At 45.5% G+C, this 17,092-nt stretch overlaps 1 protein-coding gene across 11 annotated transcripts in view; it reads left to right on the top strand.

Moving 5' to 3' along the window:
* The first annotated feature begins 212 nt into the window (after nucleotides 1-212).
* LOC105476798 (musashi RNA binding protein 2) overlaps nucleotides 213-17,092 on the top strand; it is a 432,533-nt gene continuing 415,653 nt past the window's right edge. For 6 of the 11 annotated variants that reach the window (XR_984257.3, XM_011732999.3, XM_011733000.3 and 3 more), the window contains exons 1-5: nucleotides 395-494; nucleotides 788-828; nucleotides 1,155-1,236; nucleotides 1,950-2,034; nucleotides 6,141-6,182. Coding sequence is in view for 9 of the 11 variants with exons in the window: in XM_011732999.3 (XP_011731301.1) it covers nucleotides 433-494; nucleotides 788-828; nucleotides 1,155-1,236; nucleotides 1,950-2,034; nucleotides 6,141-6,182 (312 nt within the window). In the remaining 2 variants the exon portion in view is untranslated. Of the gene's footprint in view, nucleotides 495-787; nucleotides 829-1,154; nucleotides 1,237-1,949; nucleotides 2,035-6,140; nucleotides 6,183-17,092 lie in introns of all 11 variants that reach the window. The other 5 variants (XR_984258.3, XM_071082895.1, XM_011733005.3 and 2 more) reach the window with 2 other exon arrangements.

Raw genomic sequence — 17,092 nt, 5'->3', positions numbered from 1 at the left:
CCCGTGTGGGTCCGGCCGTGGGGGGCCGAGTGTGCGCGCGCGGGCAGGCGGGGGCCGCACGGGGGTGCGTGACGTCACCGGCATTGGTTACACGACGTTCTAGAACTCCGCCCCACGTGCGCCGGGGAGGAGGGGGAGGAGGAGGAGGAGATGGGGGTGGGGAGGAGGAGGGGGAGAGGTGGTGATGGGCCGGGGGGGCGGGGACGGGGGGTGTGCGAGGCAGCGGGGCTGAGCTAAGCCGAGCCCACGTGTGACGGCTCTCGCCGCTGCCCCGGCTCCGCCGCTCGCAGAGAGATTCGGAGGAGCCCGGGCGGGGGGGAGGAGGAGGGGGAGGAGGGAGCGGAGATCTCGGGGCTCGGAGCCGGCCGCCGCTCCGCTCCGATCGCTGTGGGGCTCGGTTTTTTGGGGGTGGGGGGGCGGGGGGGCTCAGATATGGAGGCAAATGGGAGCCAAGGCACCTCGGGCAGCGCCAACGACTCCCAGCACGACCCCGGGTAAGTTTCCAGCCGCTGCCCACCGCGCCGCCTCGGGCTCGCTCTCCTTGCAGCGGCGGGGACGGCGGTGCGCGGAGCCGGGCATCTCCCGCGCCCCCCCGCCCCTCCCGCGCGCCCCCCCCGTGGAAGTTACACACCTTTGGATTGCATTTCGCCGTCACCTTCTCCCCCACCCCACCTCCCGGCTCTCGCTCGCTCGCTCCCCCCCGCTTTCCTTTTAGCTTTTGTAAGTTACACGTCAAAATGGCCGATCTGACATCGGTGCTCACTTCTGTTATGTTTTCTCCCTCTAGTAAAATGTTTATCGGTGGACTGAGCTGGCAGACCTCACCAGGTAAGGGAGGGAGGGGGGGACGCCTGGGTCCCCCCCTTCTTGGCTTCTTTATTGCTCTTTGTTATCCCGGTGTAGGAGCCCCCCCCCCGCCATTGGCTCCCCACTTCTCCTGTGCAAGGTTATTTTTTTAAATAGCAAATCCTTTCTGAGCCCTCTATGCGACCTCTGTTGCCGAATTTCCCCCGCGTGTGCAAAAAATGCAAAAACAAAACAGAATAACAACAGAAAACTACTTTTGGATTTTGTCCTTGATGAAAATTTGCATTGCTTTTTTTTTTCCACACCTTCTCTCCCCCCCCCCCATCTCTCTCTTTCTCTCTCTACAGATAGCCTTAGAGACTATTTTAGCAAATTTGGAGAAATTAGAGAATGTATGGTCATGAGAGATCCCACTACGAAACGCTCCAGGTAAACCATTCCCTTCTGGATTTTGTCTTTATTTTAGAACAAAGTTGAAGTTTTATTTTTGGAGGTGTCTTCGGAAGTAGCTAAGCGGATTAGAATGGGGCTGAGGCGCGTGGCTGATCTCGAACGGGGCTCTATACCACCCCCACCGCCCCCCAGTAACCCCAGAGGTTATTGTTAATTGGAGCTGAACTCTGGATACAGAGATACCCATCTCTCTGCTTTAAGTCATTTTCCCGTCGCTTCTTTTTCTCTGTTTAAAATGACATTCAGCTTCATTTACTTTCGCATAGTTTTTTTTTGGTCTTAATGTATGTTTCCCCCACACTCCCAGCTCCCCAAACTCTTAAGATCCCTCTTAGAAAGATGGTGGTGAATCTCTTCTAAGTGCCGGGCTTTCTTCGGAATAAAACAAAGCGTTAAGAAAGGGAAGGGGAGGAGGAGAGGAAACTGAGGTGGCCAAAGAGTGGAGGCACCAGCATTTTCCAAGTTACCTCCACCCTCCCTGCCCCCGTTCCACTTCCCCCATTAACCTTGATGTTTTTTCTGGCGAGGTGGAGGGCTGTAGGCAGGTGGGGAATTGGAGGAGGGGAGTGGGAGTGGGGGTGCGTGGAGGGCAACTTTTGCTCCTCATTCAGCCTTAGGTCTCACTCCTTGTTGCTTTCAATGGTGTCACATTTTCTTGTTTGTTTTTCTCCCTCTTTGTCTCCTTTCAGAGGCTTCGGTTTCGTCACGTTCGCAGACCCAGCAAGTGTAGATAAAGTATTAGGTCAGCCCCACCATGAGTTAGATTCCAAGACGGTAGGTTGCTTTTTGTTGTTGTTGTTCGCCCCTTTTCAGGAACGGTCTGGGCATTGACAGCCTCATTTAAAGGGACAGCGCCTTCTTTTGCTTCTGTACTAGAGCTGGGTAGTTTAAACTGAGCTAGCGAGTTGATTCAAAAGTTTGCTGCCGTGGCTGACTTTGGGGTTTTCTTTTTAGAGCCTGTCCCATTGCAGCTTCAGATGCTGCCAAGGTTAGGCCTGGGGAGGAGAGGGTTCGGCTCCGGCAGAGTCTGCCTGCCCGGCCTGGGGACTGTGCAGAGAAACTCCACCAGAGAGCAAATGCAACTTTTCTTTGTCAGCCAAGCACAGCACGCGTTCCCAACTGTGGCTCTGGGGATCAGCTTTGAGAAGGCACAGCCTGCTTTGTGGCCAAGGGGGACAGCAGTGGGAAGGAAGGGAGAGGGCGCTAAATACAGGTCCAGGCAACAGGTTCCTCCTGGGGCACTTGGGATTTGGAATGTGGTTTGGGAAGGGAAGGGGAGGCCGGCAGAGCTGAGCTGGGCATCCACTGGGGTGACTCCAGATGGCGTGAGATCTAAGGCTGATAAGGCCTGGGGGTTTCAAAGTGATTTTTTTTTCCTTCCTTTTCTTTCTCAGATCCTTTCATTTGAGTGTGGGTACTTTTATACATTACAAGTTTTAAAAATCCAGAGTAGAAGGGGGAAAAGTCTCCAGGCAGAGGTCAGAAGGGGAAGGGAAGAGTGTCTGCATATAACAATACATTTAACGGGAGGGGGAGTGTGCAGTGTTTTATTTAGCCCCTGTATGGGCTTCCTGCCTCTCCTCCCTTCCCTTTATGCCTACAAGAGTTTCCCCACGGTTTTTATTAATATATATCTGCCCCAAACGGAGGCCTTAAGATGACACTGGGCTGTAGTGCTGGGTTGCATGGAACTTCACTCCTCTGTGATGGGGTAGTGGGACAAGGCCAGCGATGGGGCTCTACTTCCATCCGCCTCTTACGAAAGTGAGCAAGTCATTCCCTACCTCTGGGTCTCAATTTCCTCTTCTGTAAAATAAGTGGACCGAGGTGATCTTTTCAAGTCCCTTTTGGCTTTAACATTGAATGGAAGAGAAGGAAAGAAAATAAAGAAACCTGGCAACCTTCGGTGCACTTGAATTGATTTTGCAAATTCACCCTCTTTCTCTGATCAAAGAGATCAGGTGTGCGTGCCTTCTCCTAAGAAAGAAACCCACCTACACTCTTAGTTGCTTTATTAATTGTCCTGGACTTGTCATAGCTTGCATGCAGCCCAGCCTTTTGTACTTTTAGATAATTTAATTTCAGAAATCATTTATAGGACGATAACGGATGTCTGAAGAATTTTTCTCTCCTTGATTTCTTGGTTAGCCATTTCAAAAAGCTAGTGAAATTAAAGAGGAAAATCTTTTCAAGGCAAATTTGGGAATTTATCATCCACCCCCTCTTGCTACCTGGGTGGGAGAAACAGTATTTAGTTTCTGTGGTGGCTGGCGGGTCATATTCCTCTGTATCAGGTGCAAAGCCTGCAGTTTCCCTCTCTGATTGTTTGTAGACTTGTTTTGGTCACTATTATTTAGTGTAACCTAGCTTTTGACTTTGTTTCAACGTTCAGTGCAGGAGGCAGAAGCGGTTGGTTTATTGACATGGAAACGAGGATCTTGTTTACTGTTACCTTAAAAGCTTTGTTTAGGTAACGGCCATTCACATCCAAAATAGTACCCTAGTCTTTTCCTAGAGGACTTGTAGCTACAGTAAGTAGAGCTGTACCTAACTAACTAATGTTTTCATTTTTGGTAGTTTTCTTTTTTGTTTGTTTTTTACAAAATAGTTGACAGGGATGTGCAAAAGGTTGGGATTTGCCATGCCTAACTTGACCCTTCCTCTCCTTCAGAGATCTCAGCGTGTAAACTTTGCACACTGAGGAACTTCGATCATGATACAATGCTCTGATACCGCCACACACCATCCAGGAGTTCTGAATTGGCTGTTTAGTTTTGCGATTTAATTTTTTTTTAGTACTTCACTTTCTTCATTGCACCTTACGTCTTCCAGCTCCTGGCACCTCCCTCAACATACCCCACACCTGTTACCTCATAAACAAGGTGATTTCTGATTGCAATTGTGTGCCGGTCAACTAAAACAACACTTTCTGGGGAGTATTTATAAAAAGACACCTCTGTCTTACGTTCGGTCAACAGAATGGAAAATCCACACCTGTTGTATTTCTCTTGTAGACAAGCGCTAGTCAGTGCTGGACACACCTGTAGATGCAGTAATGTTAATCCTTATGAAAGGGTAGTCTTCTAGATCAGAGATTTTTGTCTATTTTAGTTTTTGAAAAGTAATCTCTCATTTCTCAGGTGATGTTTAAAGGTAGGGAACGCAATGCAGACTTTTATTAGGTCGTTAAGCCACTGTAATAACAGCAGGAAATCCTCATATGTCTTTCTGGCTGGGACGCTAGGGGATGTAAGTCAGGGAACAAATGAACTATCCTCGGTGCTTCCCACTCCTCACCCCCACCTCCCTACTTTCCTCCAAAGCATTACTCTTTCCCCCTGCCCCCATGGCAGAAGTAAAAACAAAGCTCAGATTTACTTTTTAAAAGGAAAACATTTTAAAATGAAAGCCAAAGCCTAGAAATAAATAACCGGTATCAGTGTTTATTCTATCTGTATTAAATTTTTACCCAAAGATTTGTGCCATTTGGAAATTGAATGAAAACCGACAATGGCAATATTTTCACATTTCTTACCTCCTCTTTTTATCTGTGCAGTCACTTTTTTCCTCCCTCACATCAGCCTGTTAGATTCACATGCTTCTGGGAGAACTGTTCTGAGTTCAGAACAGCTAGGCCCTGATTGAGCATCATGCGTTTTGCAAGTGTCTGATTTGGACTGGAGGCTGTTTTTCCATTTGGATTGAGGTTGGGGTAGGGGAATCCCCTACTTGTTGCGCTAGATTCTGACTACTTCTTTTATTCAGTAACTTTTTTTTTCGTGCTCTCCCTATGATGAGATTTCCTTTCTAATTTGGGTTTAGGTTGCTGATAGATTTTTACTCCCTGTTGTTTTTAAAATCCAGGTGGCTTTAGCTCACATGCTTCACTTTCTTTCCTTAAAAAAATATTATTTTTTATCTTTTGAGGTATAACTACAGAACAGATGATCTTTTTGATTAATCCTGGGTAACTTTACTTTTGCTAAAATGAATTAATTAACTCAAGCAGAGCATTGTGTTGGATGTCTATGGGGAGTTTTTGGATGTTGTTGATTTTAAAAAATTTTGGAATCTCCTTCCCCTCCTGTGTTGTTTAGTTATCATCAGGGACAAGAAATACCATCCAATTACCTACTGCTAGAGAATACTTAGATTTCATTTTCAGGTTATGATTTTTTTCCCAATGATAATGATGCTCCCATCTTTTCTCCCAGCCACGCATAGCAAATTAGATGCAGATACCATTTAATATTCAGTGTCTGGAAGAAGAAGCCCTTGCCTAAATAAGAATACATGAGATCTAGTTTATTAAGAGCATCACACACTGAAATGCATGGTGGGTCATTTCAGAAAGGCTAGCTAGCTATGTTAGTTATGTGATCTATTGGAGGGATGGTTAAGTTGAGATCAAAGTTTAGGAAACTTTTTTTTTTTTTTTTTTTTTTTTTTGAGACGGAGTCTCGCTCTGTTGCCCAGGCTGGAGTGTAGTGGCTGGATCTCAGCTCACTGCAAGCTCTGCCTCCCGGGTTCACGCCATTCTCCTGCCTCAGCCTCCTGAGTAGCTGGGACTACAGGCGCCCGCCACCTCGCCCGGCTAGTTTTTTTGTATTTTTAGTAGAGACGGGGTTTCACCGTGTTAGCCAGGATGGTCGCGATCTCCTGACCTCGTGATCCACCCGTCTCGGCCTCCCAAAGTGCTGGGATTACAGGCTTGAGCCACCGCGCCCGGCCTAGGAAACTTTTGAGATGCCTGAGAAGTTACTAAAAGCTGAATTATAAGCCTGAGAAATGAGTGATGAATAATTAGGTGATTAATCATATATTTTTTCCTTTTCTTAAAGTACTTTATTGACTCCTGCTTTTCTATTTTTTTTTCCCAGATTGACCCCAAAGTTGCATTTCCTCGTCGAGCGCAACCGAAGGTAAGTAGGAGAATCAACAGTAGGATTTTAGCACTCAGAGATGTTTGCCAAGAATTTCAAGTTTCAAACAGCATTGGCAATGAACTGTTGAAGCCTGGTATTCACTGTTCCTTCGGGGTATCAGGACAGGCTGGGCAAGTAGTCCTGTGGAGATAACCATGCGTCTCTAAGTTAGCCATCCCAAGGTGGCTTCGAAACATCCACCTGGGGGCAGGGACAAGTCTGATGCTTAGTGGGAGGACGTGGTTCCATCCACTGCAGTATTTTTTGCAAGTATTCTGTTTACTTTTTAAGCATTTCCAAGATCATATCAGGAAAAGTCAAACATTTCCTTGTGACTCTTTTGGAGGGTACAACTCGGAGTTTATGGAGAGGAATAGAGTTTAACTAAACAGCTGATCCTTTCTTGGATAAAACAACTTCTTAGGCCCATAAAGCCTTAAATCTGAGAGAGGAAGCAGTGGATATCTTGGTTTGTAGGTTGGTTGGATAAGTCAGGGCATACTTGAAACCAACAGTGCTTCTTATTTGTGCAAGTGCTGGTGCCTGGGTGGAGAAGTCCTAAAAATGTTGTAACCTTGTAGGAGTGGCACTACAAGACTTGCTTAAAGAATCGAGATAGGGCTTCACTTTTTTAGAAGTGTGTCGTTAACATAGTTTTCTCTGAGCTTGCCAGGTGTGGCTATGAGAACACAGCTGCATGAAGCCTACGATTAAATTGGAAGGGCTTATGGCTTACATGTTACGTTTACACTTTTTAGTTACTTTTTTTCTTCCCTATGTAGCACTGGAAGAAATGTTTTTATGTATCTTCTGGATTTGTCATTCTTTTAGGGAAAGGGGAAAAGTTGAAGCTTCAGATTGTAAGTCGGAAAGGGTTGTGACTTTAGCAAATTCAGTTTATTTCTGTACGCATGGTCTCCCAGAAGTGGAACCTTTTAATTGTGTAAAGAGAGGAATGGTTTTGCACATTAATATAGGAAAAGTTGGTGATTGTGATGGTACTTTCAGGTCTGGAGCCTACCACTTGATTGATTGATTCCTTCCTTTCTTCCCTCCTTCCTTCCCTCTCTCCCTCCTTGTTCTCTTTCTTCTCCCTTTTTTAAAGATGGAAACACAACTTTTTAAGTAAATGCAATGAAATGTTTTCTTAAGGCGTTTATTTCTAATGCTTAAACAAATGATAGGAGTTAATGAACTAAAGAGATGAGGTTATTTCTGTACTTAGCACAAACTTTGGAATTGTCCTTATTGTTTTAGTTACTTCCCAAACTGTCTGTGATCCTTCACATTTCAGAGAGCTTCCCAGAGTTAGCAGTATTTCCTGGGTTTGGAAGAATTGCTGTTTCTTCCATAAGTGTGAATCTTCAAATTTCCAGGTTAGTCATTTGATCACTCAGAGCTTGGATCAGATTACCCAAGAGGGAAGCTGGAAAAATCCCTTACTTGGTAAAACCATGGGTTTGACCTGTTTTTCTCTCCCCCTTGTTGTCCCCCTTCCTTAACTTTGTTTTTAAACGAGAAAAGCAATATTTCACTTTAATACACTCTGCAGTGATGCATTCAACTTGAAAACGAGACAGAATATTTCTCAAACTTGTCAAAGTGTGTATTCCTTTCCCAGCCCTCAGCTCCACATCTGGAATGTTTGTAGGTGAATTGACACGAAACCAGTTGGGGGAGAACATCTTTCCATGAATTCTAGGGATTTAATAATAACACCTTACTGTGTATGACATACTTCACTTTACAGAGGACTTTGCTGTTCATTATCTCCATCTCCATTCCATCTCCTGGGGCATTCGGCTGTTGTCCCTGACCTTCTCTCAGTCTCAGTGTGCTCATCTGTAAAATAGGAGTGATGACAGTAGCTCTCCCAGAAGGTTTTTGTGTAGAGTAAAAGAGCGTGGTCTGCGACAAAGGTCTTTGTCATTGTCATTATTTTTCTTGTCGGTTTTCTCATCACTGTTCTGGTGGTGGTTTGCAAGCGGGACAGCCCGGGTTCAGATGCTGATGGTGCCACTCTTTAGCTGTGTGAATTTGAACGATCGTTTAACTTCCTTGAACCTTTGTTTTTCCATCTCATAGAGTTTTTCTGCAGATTACATAAATTAATAAAGGTAAAGGGACTGGAAAAAAAAAAGATGTGTTGCATGGTAATGCCATAGAAGCGTTAACCTGCTATTTTATGTATGTATGTATGTATGTATGTATGTATTTATTTTGAGATGGGATCTCACTGTGTTGCCCAGGCTAGTCTTGAACTCCTGGGCCAAGCTATCCTCCCACCTCTGCCTCCCAGAGTGCTGGGATTATAGGCGGGAGCCACTGTGCCTGGCCAACCTGCTACTTTTTACTGCTGTTTTTATTAAGTTCTCACATCAATCCTGTGAGAGGTTGAGTAATCATAATGATACTAATTGAATTTATGTGCCAGGCACTATTGCAGAGATTTTGTTAACCCATTTAATCCTCACGCAGCCCTATGAGGAGAGTACCAGTATGAGCTCATTTTATAAATGAGGAAACTGAGGCATGGATGGATGTCCAGGAGCCATACCCAGGCAACCTGGCTGTAGAACTGGGCCCTTCACCAACGTGCCATGCTATGGGGGTACCTCAGGGGATGGCCCCTCTGTTATGTGACAGGAGATGGGCTCCGAGAGGTCAGCAGGCTGTGCTGAGGGAACCATTGCCAGAGGCCCAGGACTTTGAAGTTTTACGTTCCTGGGCCTAGGTGATTTGCCTTGTCCCATCATGTTATACCAGTGTGTGACACTGTCTTATATCTTTCCATCCGACCCCTCAGGCCATCTTTTCAGATGGTTCTGGAGTTACTCAACCCCAGTGAGGCAACAGAGTAAATGCCAAGGTTGTACGGTGGTTGAGAATTGGGACAGGGTGGGGAGAAGGTGTCTTCCCTGTCTACATTTATTTTCCAATAGAATTTGAGCCTGGTCTCTGGGATTTCAGACTGGAGTTAGTGTTGGGGGCCAAAACCCGGCTGGCAGGAGCGTAGAACTTTAAGTTGAGCCTGATTTATTTATCGTTTATCTCCCTTCAATAAAACTTCTGTGTTTTTGTGTTCAGGTCACAGTGGCAGAGGGAACCCTGCCCCTCCTCGTGGGCTGGGCGAGGAGCTTGTAAATGATATGTCAGCGTGTGTTTCAGTTAAAATGAGTTTCTCTGCTTTCTGGCTGTCCCTCCTTGCTAACGCGCGCCAGAGAAATATTCCGTGGAGGTGTTAAAACAAGACTAGTGGAAAGAAACGGTAACTTAAAATGAAAGAAAATCCATGGCAGTGAAGAACAGATTTCATCTTAGTACTGTCATAATATTCTGTAATGTATCATATAAATAAAAATCTGTTTAGACCATAGTTTTAATGAGTCACCAAAGGAAGGTTTTGAATCCTGCAGTTTATGTGTCCCCCTTTGCGGTGTAAATGTTCACATCTCAAGTGAAGTAGGGTGGGGAGACTCTTTGGAGACTAGAGGCTGTTAATTAGTGAAGTATATTTTGATCAGGGCAAGAAGACTGGTTCATTCTATATCTTCCTATTTCTCCAGATGATTATTTCATTTTGTAAAATATGTAAGAGTTCCCCCCCTTATCTTTTTAAAAATTAAAATGGTCGTGCTCCTCTAAAAAGATGACTCAATTTGAAGCCTTCGGAGACATGAGGATGATGAGGATCCATCATTCCCTGTTCTTTCTTTGCTCCCTTTGGACTGGAGTGTTGGCTGTCTGGAAGAGTTTTGCTTGAGCTCGTGGGTTCTTTTCTTGTGTGTGGAGGAACCAAGAGACTCCTTAGCGTCTTTCAGCAAGAGCGAGGTCTGGGTGTACTCACCATCTGTCTTAATTATCCTTGTGTATAAGAAAACATTCCCACCTTTTCCCAATTGCCATTTCCTTCCTTAACTTTTAGAGACCAGAACCTCATCTGTTGATGCAGGGAGATCTCACTTCTTTAACCTATTTCTAGTTGCCTTCAGTCACAGCGGGGTGGCCAGGGGCGAGTCATTTAAGCATCCCCAAGGCTCAGTTTCCTCCTCTGTAAAAGAGGGAGAATTATAGTACTCATTGCATGCTGTTGTTTGGAGGATAAATGCAAAATTCTTCACTGGGAGTCTGGCATAAAATAGCATCCCGCAAATGCCTGTTGATCTTATTATTATAGGATTATTATTTTTTTATTATTATTTTTAAGATAGAGTCTCACTTGGTCACCCAGGCTGGAGTGCAGTGGTGAGATCTTGGCTCACTGCAACCTCCACCTCCTGGGTTCAAGCAATTCTCCTGCCTCAGCCTCCCAAGTAGCTGGGATTATAGGTACCTGCCATCATGCTTGGCTAATTTTTGTATTTTTGTAGAAATGGGGTTTCATGATGTTGACCAGGCTGGTCTTGAACTCCTGACCTCAGGTAATCCACCCGCCTCTGCCTCCCAAAGTGCTGGGATTACAGGCGTGAGCCACTGCGTCCGGCCGGAGAATTATTTTAATAGAATAAAAAAAAGTACAATGGTGAAATGACTGAAGGAAAATCTTAATTGGAATGTAAGCTCTCTGAGGGCAGGGAACTGTTTAGTAACTAAATGAATGAACTGAATCCAGCCTGCCTTTTTCCCTGTGGAGGCAGCTGCTGCCCAGTAAAGGTACGTTGGTTGCTTCAGGTCCACAGTTAGATTGTAGCAGGGCTGAGCTAGCAGCTGGGTTTTCCTGTTCCCCTCTTCTCCTCTGACGTGGCTTCAGGGCCCTGGAAGGTTCTCTGCTAAGCATGCATCCAGATGGGTGCAATGGCAGCCCAAACGTGTACACGCACACCTCCTGTTCTGGGGGAGTGGTTTCTTGGCAGCTTCTCAAGGGCGAAGGGTGAGTTTTCGGCATCTGGCCTTCCCTTGCTGCTGTGGGTCGGGTCATTCTAGCATCTTGCCATCTTGGATGTTCTGCAGCTGTCATCTCGGCAGCCACCGTGAACCGGCCTGCCAGTGAGTTTTCTCGTTCCCAGCGAGGATGTGGTGGTGTGTCTGCAGCCCTTTTCCACAACAGCGAGGACCTGGGAGGATTAGTGGCTTAGCTTCTTTCTTGTCGGTGAGCACTGCTCCTTCCTGTGTTCCAAGTCAGTAGCAGGTGTCAGCCCAAGGAGGAGGGGCACCTTGTCCTACAAATGTCCTTTCCCTGGATTTTGCTGTTCCTCACATGCTTTCATTTCATTGTTAAGGTCAGTCTCCTAAGACTACGAAGCTTCTGTGTCAGATGATTTTTGGCAGACAGGTGAGCCTCCTCTGCTGCCTGGGAAGGGAGGAGAAGGCAGTCTCGGAGGAACCAGCTGACCATCTCAGGTGCCCCTTGGGACGGCGTCCATTCTTCGTGTCCTATTTTGTATTTTTAAACCCGAACAATCTTCGGCCGAAAGCCCTGAGAAGACACGGGGGAGATGTAGTTCATCATCTCTGTCTTCCCGTTTGATCTAATGTGTTCATTTAACAAGAGCTGGGTTAATCCTTGTTAATTGCCAACTCTGTGCGTGCACCCACTTTTGGAGGGATTCAGGATATACTCAGTGCTTCCTGATGCACACGGAACACAGTCTCAACGTCTTAGCTTGGTACTTAAGGTCCTTCAAAATCTGTACTGGGGTCTTTTCCACCTTCTCTCTCAATTCTTCTAGTTTTTGCTGCCTTGAAACTGAATGCTCACCCTTCTCTGAGAAACCCGTCCTTTTGCAGATTTCCCTCTCTGCACTGCCCTTCCCTTCTCTGTACACAGCAGACCCCTCTTTGAAAGCCCAACTTCATCATTATCTTTTCCGTGAAGCTGTCCCTGCCCCTTTGTGGAAACAGTCGTATTTCTTTGGATTTCCACAGCACTTACCTTTTCTTTGGTTAAGCCCCTTCCAACAATAATAAATTAGCAAAAACTTATGGAGCACATACATCTGTTGCATGTTGTGCTAGGCATTCACTCATTCACTCATTCATTTATTCACCAAACAAGCACCGACTGTATGCCAGATACTGTGCAAAGTTCTGGGGATAGTGTGGAGAATACGACAAAGTTCCTGCCTTCACCAAACTTTTGCTCTAGTGGGGCAAATAGGCAGTGAGCAAACAGATAAGTACATAATGTGCTGTCAGGTGTGATGACCAAAGCCAGGAAAGAGTGATGGCGGGAGTGAGGTGGGCCATTTATTTCGTACAGTCAGTTGCCACTTTCAGTAGTTCAGAAATTATTTACCAAGTTTCTGCTCAGCATCAGGGACTGTTGTTACGCACTTTGTTCTGAGTTTTACGGTATTTAGGTTCATGCCTTATCTCCTCCATTGGACACAAGCATATTTTACTACTACTACTACTACTACTACTACTACTACTAAAAAAAAAAAGAAAAAACCCCAGCCAGGTGCAGTGGCTCACGCCTGTAATCCCAACACTTTGGGAGGCTGAGATGGGTGGATCATGAGGTCAGGAGTTCAAGACCAGCCTGGCCAAGATGGTGAAACCCCGTCTCTACTAAAAATACAAAAATTAGCCAGGCATGGTGGCAGGCACCTGTAATCCCAGCAACTCGGGAGGCTAAGGGAGAGAATTGCTTGAATCTGGGAGGCGGAGGTTGCAGTGAGCCAAGATCGCGGCACTGTACTCCAGCTTGGGTGACAGAACGAGACTCCGTCTCAAACAAACAAACAAACAAAATACCCCATCCTTAGCCCTTGCTTTGTGCTTTTGTACATCATGGATTTCCATTTAGGTAAAGGGAATGAAAAATGACAGAAGAAACACAGTTCTCATCTTTAAGGACATTAGCTCCAGGTTGGGAAGCGGGGGTGACCTGTGATACTGGAAAGGATGGGATAAGCCCAATAGAATAGATAGGAACAGCATTTTGAGGAAGGGCGATCTAAGCTTCTAGGAAGAGGTGGTCTTTGCCCCAGATCTTGAAGATCAGGTAGGAAGGAATAATGGCAGGAACACTGTTCTTCCTTCCTGCTAGGAACTGGGAAGACCAGGGTATGCAGCAGTGTGGCAAAGGGTGTGTACTGCAGAGTGATCTGGCATGAGGCTTGCAAAGTAGGTTGGAGCCAGTTTGTAGAAGGCCTCAAGGACCCGACAAAGCAAATGGACAGGTGCTGGGGAACCTGTTGTGTGTCTCTGCGGGTGTATGGGGGTGCTCCATGGGATGTTCTGAGCTCATTCGGACCCGTATAGAAGCTGGGGTCACTGATAGGACCATGGCTGATGCAGTTGCCTGGAGAACTTCTACCCTGGGCTTGTGGCTTAAGTTTAATTCAGACTATGTTCTCTCTGGTCAGAGTCTTCTTCTTCAGGAGTAACGCTCTTGGCAGATGCCATCTCTACCTTTGGGGGTGTGTGGCTGCTTACAAAGAGCTCTCTCATTCTCTTGTTTCTACCTTCTATCCTCTCTTCTTTTCCTCATTAACAAGGGACCATGATATAGATACAATTCCAAAGTTCTGTACTTTGTCCTTGTTTAAGCTGTGACCATGACCTCACCATGTGTAGACAGTGAGATACCATTTCTCGATGTGAACATCACAGATTGCCTGTATAACACCAGTGTGGGTGTCCTGTGGCTCAGAGCAGTCTGACCTGTGACTTCATAGATGGTATCTGCTTGGGGTCGCCTTTGGCTGAGCGGCTGGTTGGTGAAGAATATGCGTCTTTGAAATCATGATCTCTGCTTTCCGTGTGGTATGAGGTGCTCAGGTGTGGTCTTGGGCCTGAGCACCCTGTGGTGCGTTGTAGCAGCAACCTCACTTGGTCGGTACAGCTGGGACAGATGTCCCCCTGGGTCCAAGATATCCTCAATTCTCCCTTCTTTTGAAGGTAAAGCACCAGGCTTCCAACAATCTGGAATGTTAGCCTTAGGGTGGATGCCTGGCTGCTATCCTGCTTTATCTTAGCTGTGAGATTTTGAATAGTTAAAAAGAAAAATCCTAATTCAGAATAATGACTGTCATTTGTTGTGAGTTCATATATTATAGGCATAGTACTGAGACTATATACTTAATCTTCTTTAATCCTTACAACAATCCTTTGAAATAGTTGGTATTATCTCCGTTTGACAGGTGGGTAAACTGGGGCCTGAGAGGGCAAACAGCTTTCTAGAACCACAGAACTAGCGAGGGTCAGGGTTGGCCTTTGGACCAAAGTCTCTCTGAATCCCAAGGCTTTGTTCTCCTCTCTGCTAAGCCTTGCTGCATCTAACATGAGTGGGCAGAGTTGAGGTTGCCACTTTGCCTGATGGCTGTAAAATGCTCAGGCTGAGGAATAGAATTTGTGATATTCTAGCCGGAAAGCTTCAGGTTAATTTTTGTTACCTGTTTTCTGAGAGCCTGTTTAGCATAGGTAAGTGCCACTTACCAGCGATGGCATTTTACACAAGTCACTTAGTGGTTTTGCACCTCCACTTTCACCTGTTAAATGGGATCGCAACCGTCCCTCCATTGTAGAATTGCTAAGGGTAAGATGAACTGAGCTAATGCATATGCATGGCCTAGGGTGATAGCTGCACTTTGCGGGTGTAGTATAAGCATTCATCATCTGTTACTGTCCCCGAAAGACAGCCTTGCCTCCATCATCAGAGGACCTTATAACTGAGCAGCTTGTGGGTTGAAGGGCACTGTTGCTCCTTTCTAGGGTGAGGGATAGAACAGTACGCTGAGATTGGAAAATTCTGTGTCAGTGGGAAAATTCTGTGTCAGTGGCTTGGCCTGCTCGTGGGGTCCTGGTTCTTGAGGCGAGATAGCATGCAGCCTTTATCTTGGGGATGCTTGATGGGCATTAGAAATTCATTTCCTTTTCCGTATCTGATGCCTGTGTTTTTGCTGCCTCTGAGAGTAAAGTCCGGGAGAGCAGCTAGGGAACAGCTGAGACACTGCTGTGTGAGAGGTCTCCCCATGAGTCTTCACTCTCCCTGTACTGGTCTTTATCTGCCCGGGGGTAGCTCTACCAATGACTGATCTGAAAGCATCACATTCATTTATTTGTCACTGGCTGTGACAGGCAAGTTAATGCTAATGGATTCTTTTTTTAGCCTGTTGTCTGGGATGAGTTTCTCTCAAACGTCCTGAAATCTAAGGCGTTAGGAGAATGTGTAACTTTTATGGCAGGGGAGGATTTATAAGATAAATAGGGTTTTGTGTGCAAGGACCTTAAATTTAGGTTAGGGGTATGAGCAGCCAAGGAGCGGGGGTGTTGGGCAAGCACAGAGTCTTCTTTTTGAGAAATCCATTCAAGAGCTCTAAATTGCTGTTTCTGTTTCAATTATGTGACAATTTCAAGGGTTTAGAAAAATCTAATAAAATGGTCTTGATGATGCATTCTGGGGAGAGAGTGCTTCAGAAGATCTAGGAGAATAAATTCCTTGGGGGTCAAGAGATTCTCGTTCCTGCCACCTTGGGCCTTCCTTCGTCTGGGTTTTTACATTTTTATTGTTTTGAAGGGCAGAAAACGGTGTAGGAATGTATTCAGGGCTTCATCCATACCCTCCACCGAAATGAATTATTCTCTTTGGGCAATTGCAAAATAGACGGGCCACTACAATTTTTTTTTTTTTTTAAGCTGACATATTGTAAACGACTTTCAGAGCATGATTTGTGTGTGTAGTGATGTTGAATAAAGCACCAAAGAAAAGAAACTGGAGGAGGGGAAAGAGTGAGGAGGGAGGCCCTATAAAAGTTTTTTCTTTTCTGCCATCAAAGCTTTTGATAGTTTCCTAAAGCACAGAAGTTTACAATGGAAGCGGGCTTTTGGGCCGCCTAGGGGAACAGAGTGCAGAAAGACCTAGTGTAGCAAAATGTGATGCTGAGTGACATTAATGAGGTGACCGCTCTGGTGGGAGGGAGGCGAGGAACCAGCCAAGTAGCAGTTCCCATGACTTGCTCTCAGCTGAGTGTTCCCTCTGCATGCTTGCGTGGGTGCCTGTGTGTGTGTGTGCATGCACAAGTTGTGTCTCCTAAGTCTTCAGATGGAATTTTTAACACCAAAATTTGGTGTTAACTATGTTACTGTGTTTGGTTTACTGTGCTGTTCTCCACCCTAAGGAGGCCCTGAATGTTGAGTTTTGTCCTTTATTCCCACCTGCTGAAAAGTAAAGTTTTCAACTTAGAGGCATTTTGTTTTTACTTTCTGGATACCTGCTGGAGCCCGACTGGGCGGCGTGTCAGGCCAACATCACAGAGCTGGGCACTGTTGGAACACCAAACCAAGAGTGTGAAAAGTCAATATTCTCATTTCTGAAATGAATTCCAGGGAGAGGGGAAAAGAAAACCTGTTGGTGTATAGATCCCGCCCCTCCAAAGGCCCTAGATCGATAACAGTTCATATTGGTGGCATAGATGAAACATGGCAACAACTGCTTCTTAAATATTTTAGTGTCTTGGAAAGTAATCCGTATTTCCATGTTGCTCTTGTGCAAGAATTTCCAGTTACTCAAGAAAAGCTGCAACATTGCGGGTAGAAGAAGGTGAAAAACCTGGGTCTTGCTGATTTCCTGGATAGGAGTTTGAGAGTACCTGATTCAGTTGTGAACTGGTTTCGGAGAGGAAGCTAGTATTTTCATCCCATTCCTCGCCATGGCATTAGAGTGACCATTCTAAACAGTACTGGTCAAGTGTTTTGAAAAACTGCTGCCACATCTTAAGAAAAATAACCAGATGGGGCCTGGGGTATAGTGGAGTGGGTGGAAACACAGTGTGTATTTACTGATACACTCTATTTTTTAAATCCCTTTCAACTCAGTTCCCTCTGGGACATCTCTCAAATGTGTCCTTTTTGTAGCTAGAGGCAAACAAACAAGCAAAAAATGTTTCAACTTTCAGATATACTACTTAATAAAAACTAACTAGTGGATTCACCCTGTCTTCTACCTGGGGAAAAAGGATCCA

Source organism: Macaca nemestrina, chromosome 17 (genome assembly GCF_043159975.1).
Source record: "Macaca nemestrina isolate mMacNem1 chromosome 17, mMacNem.hap1, whole genome shotgun sequence".
In the NCBI taxonomy this organism is placed as follows: Eukaryota; Metazoa; Chordata; class Mammalia; order Primates; family Cercopithecidae; genus Macaca; species Macaca nemestrina.
The sequence above is the reverse complement of the archived record's forward strand: the minus strand, read 5'-3'. Positions and strand labels throughout refer to the sequence as shown.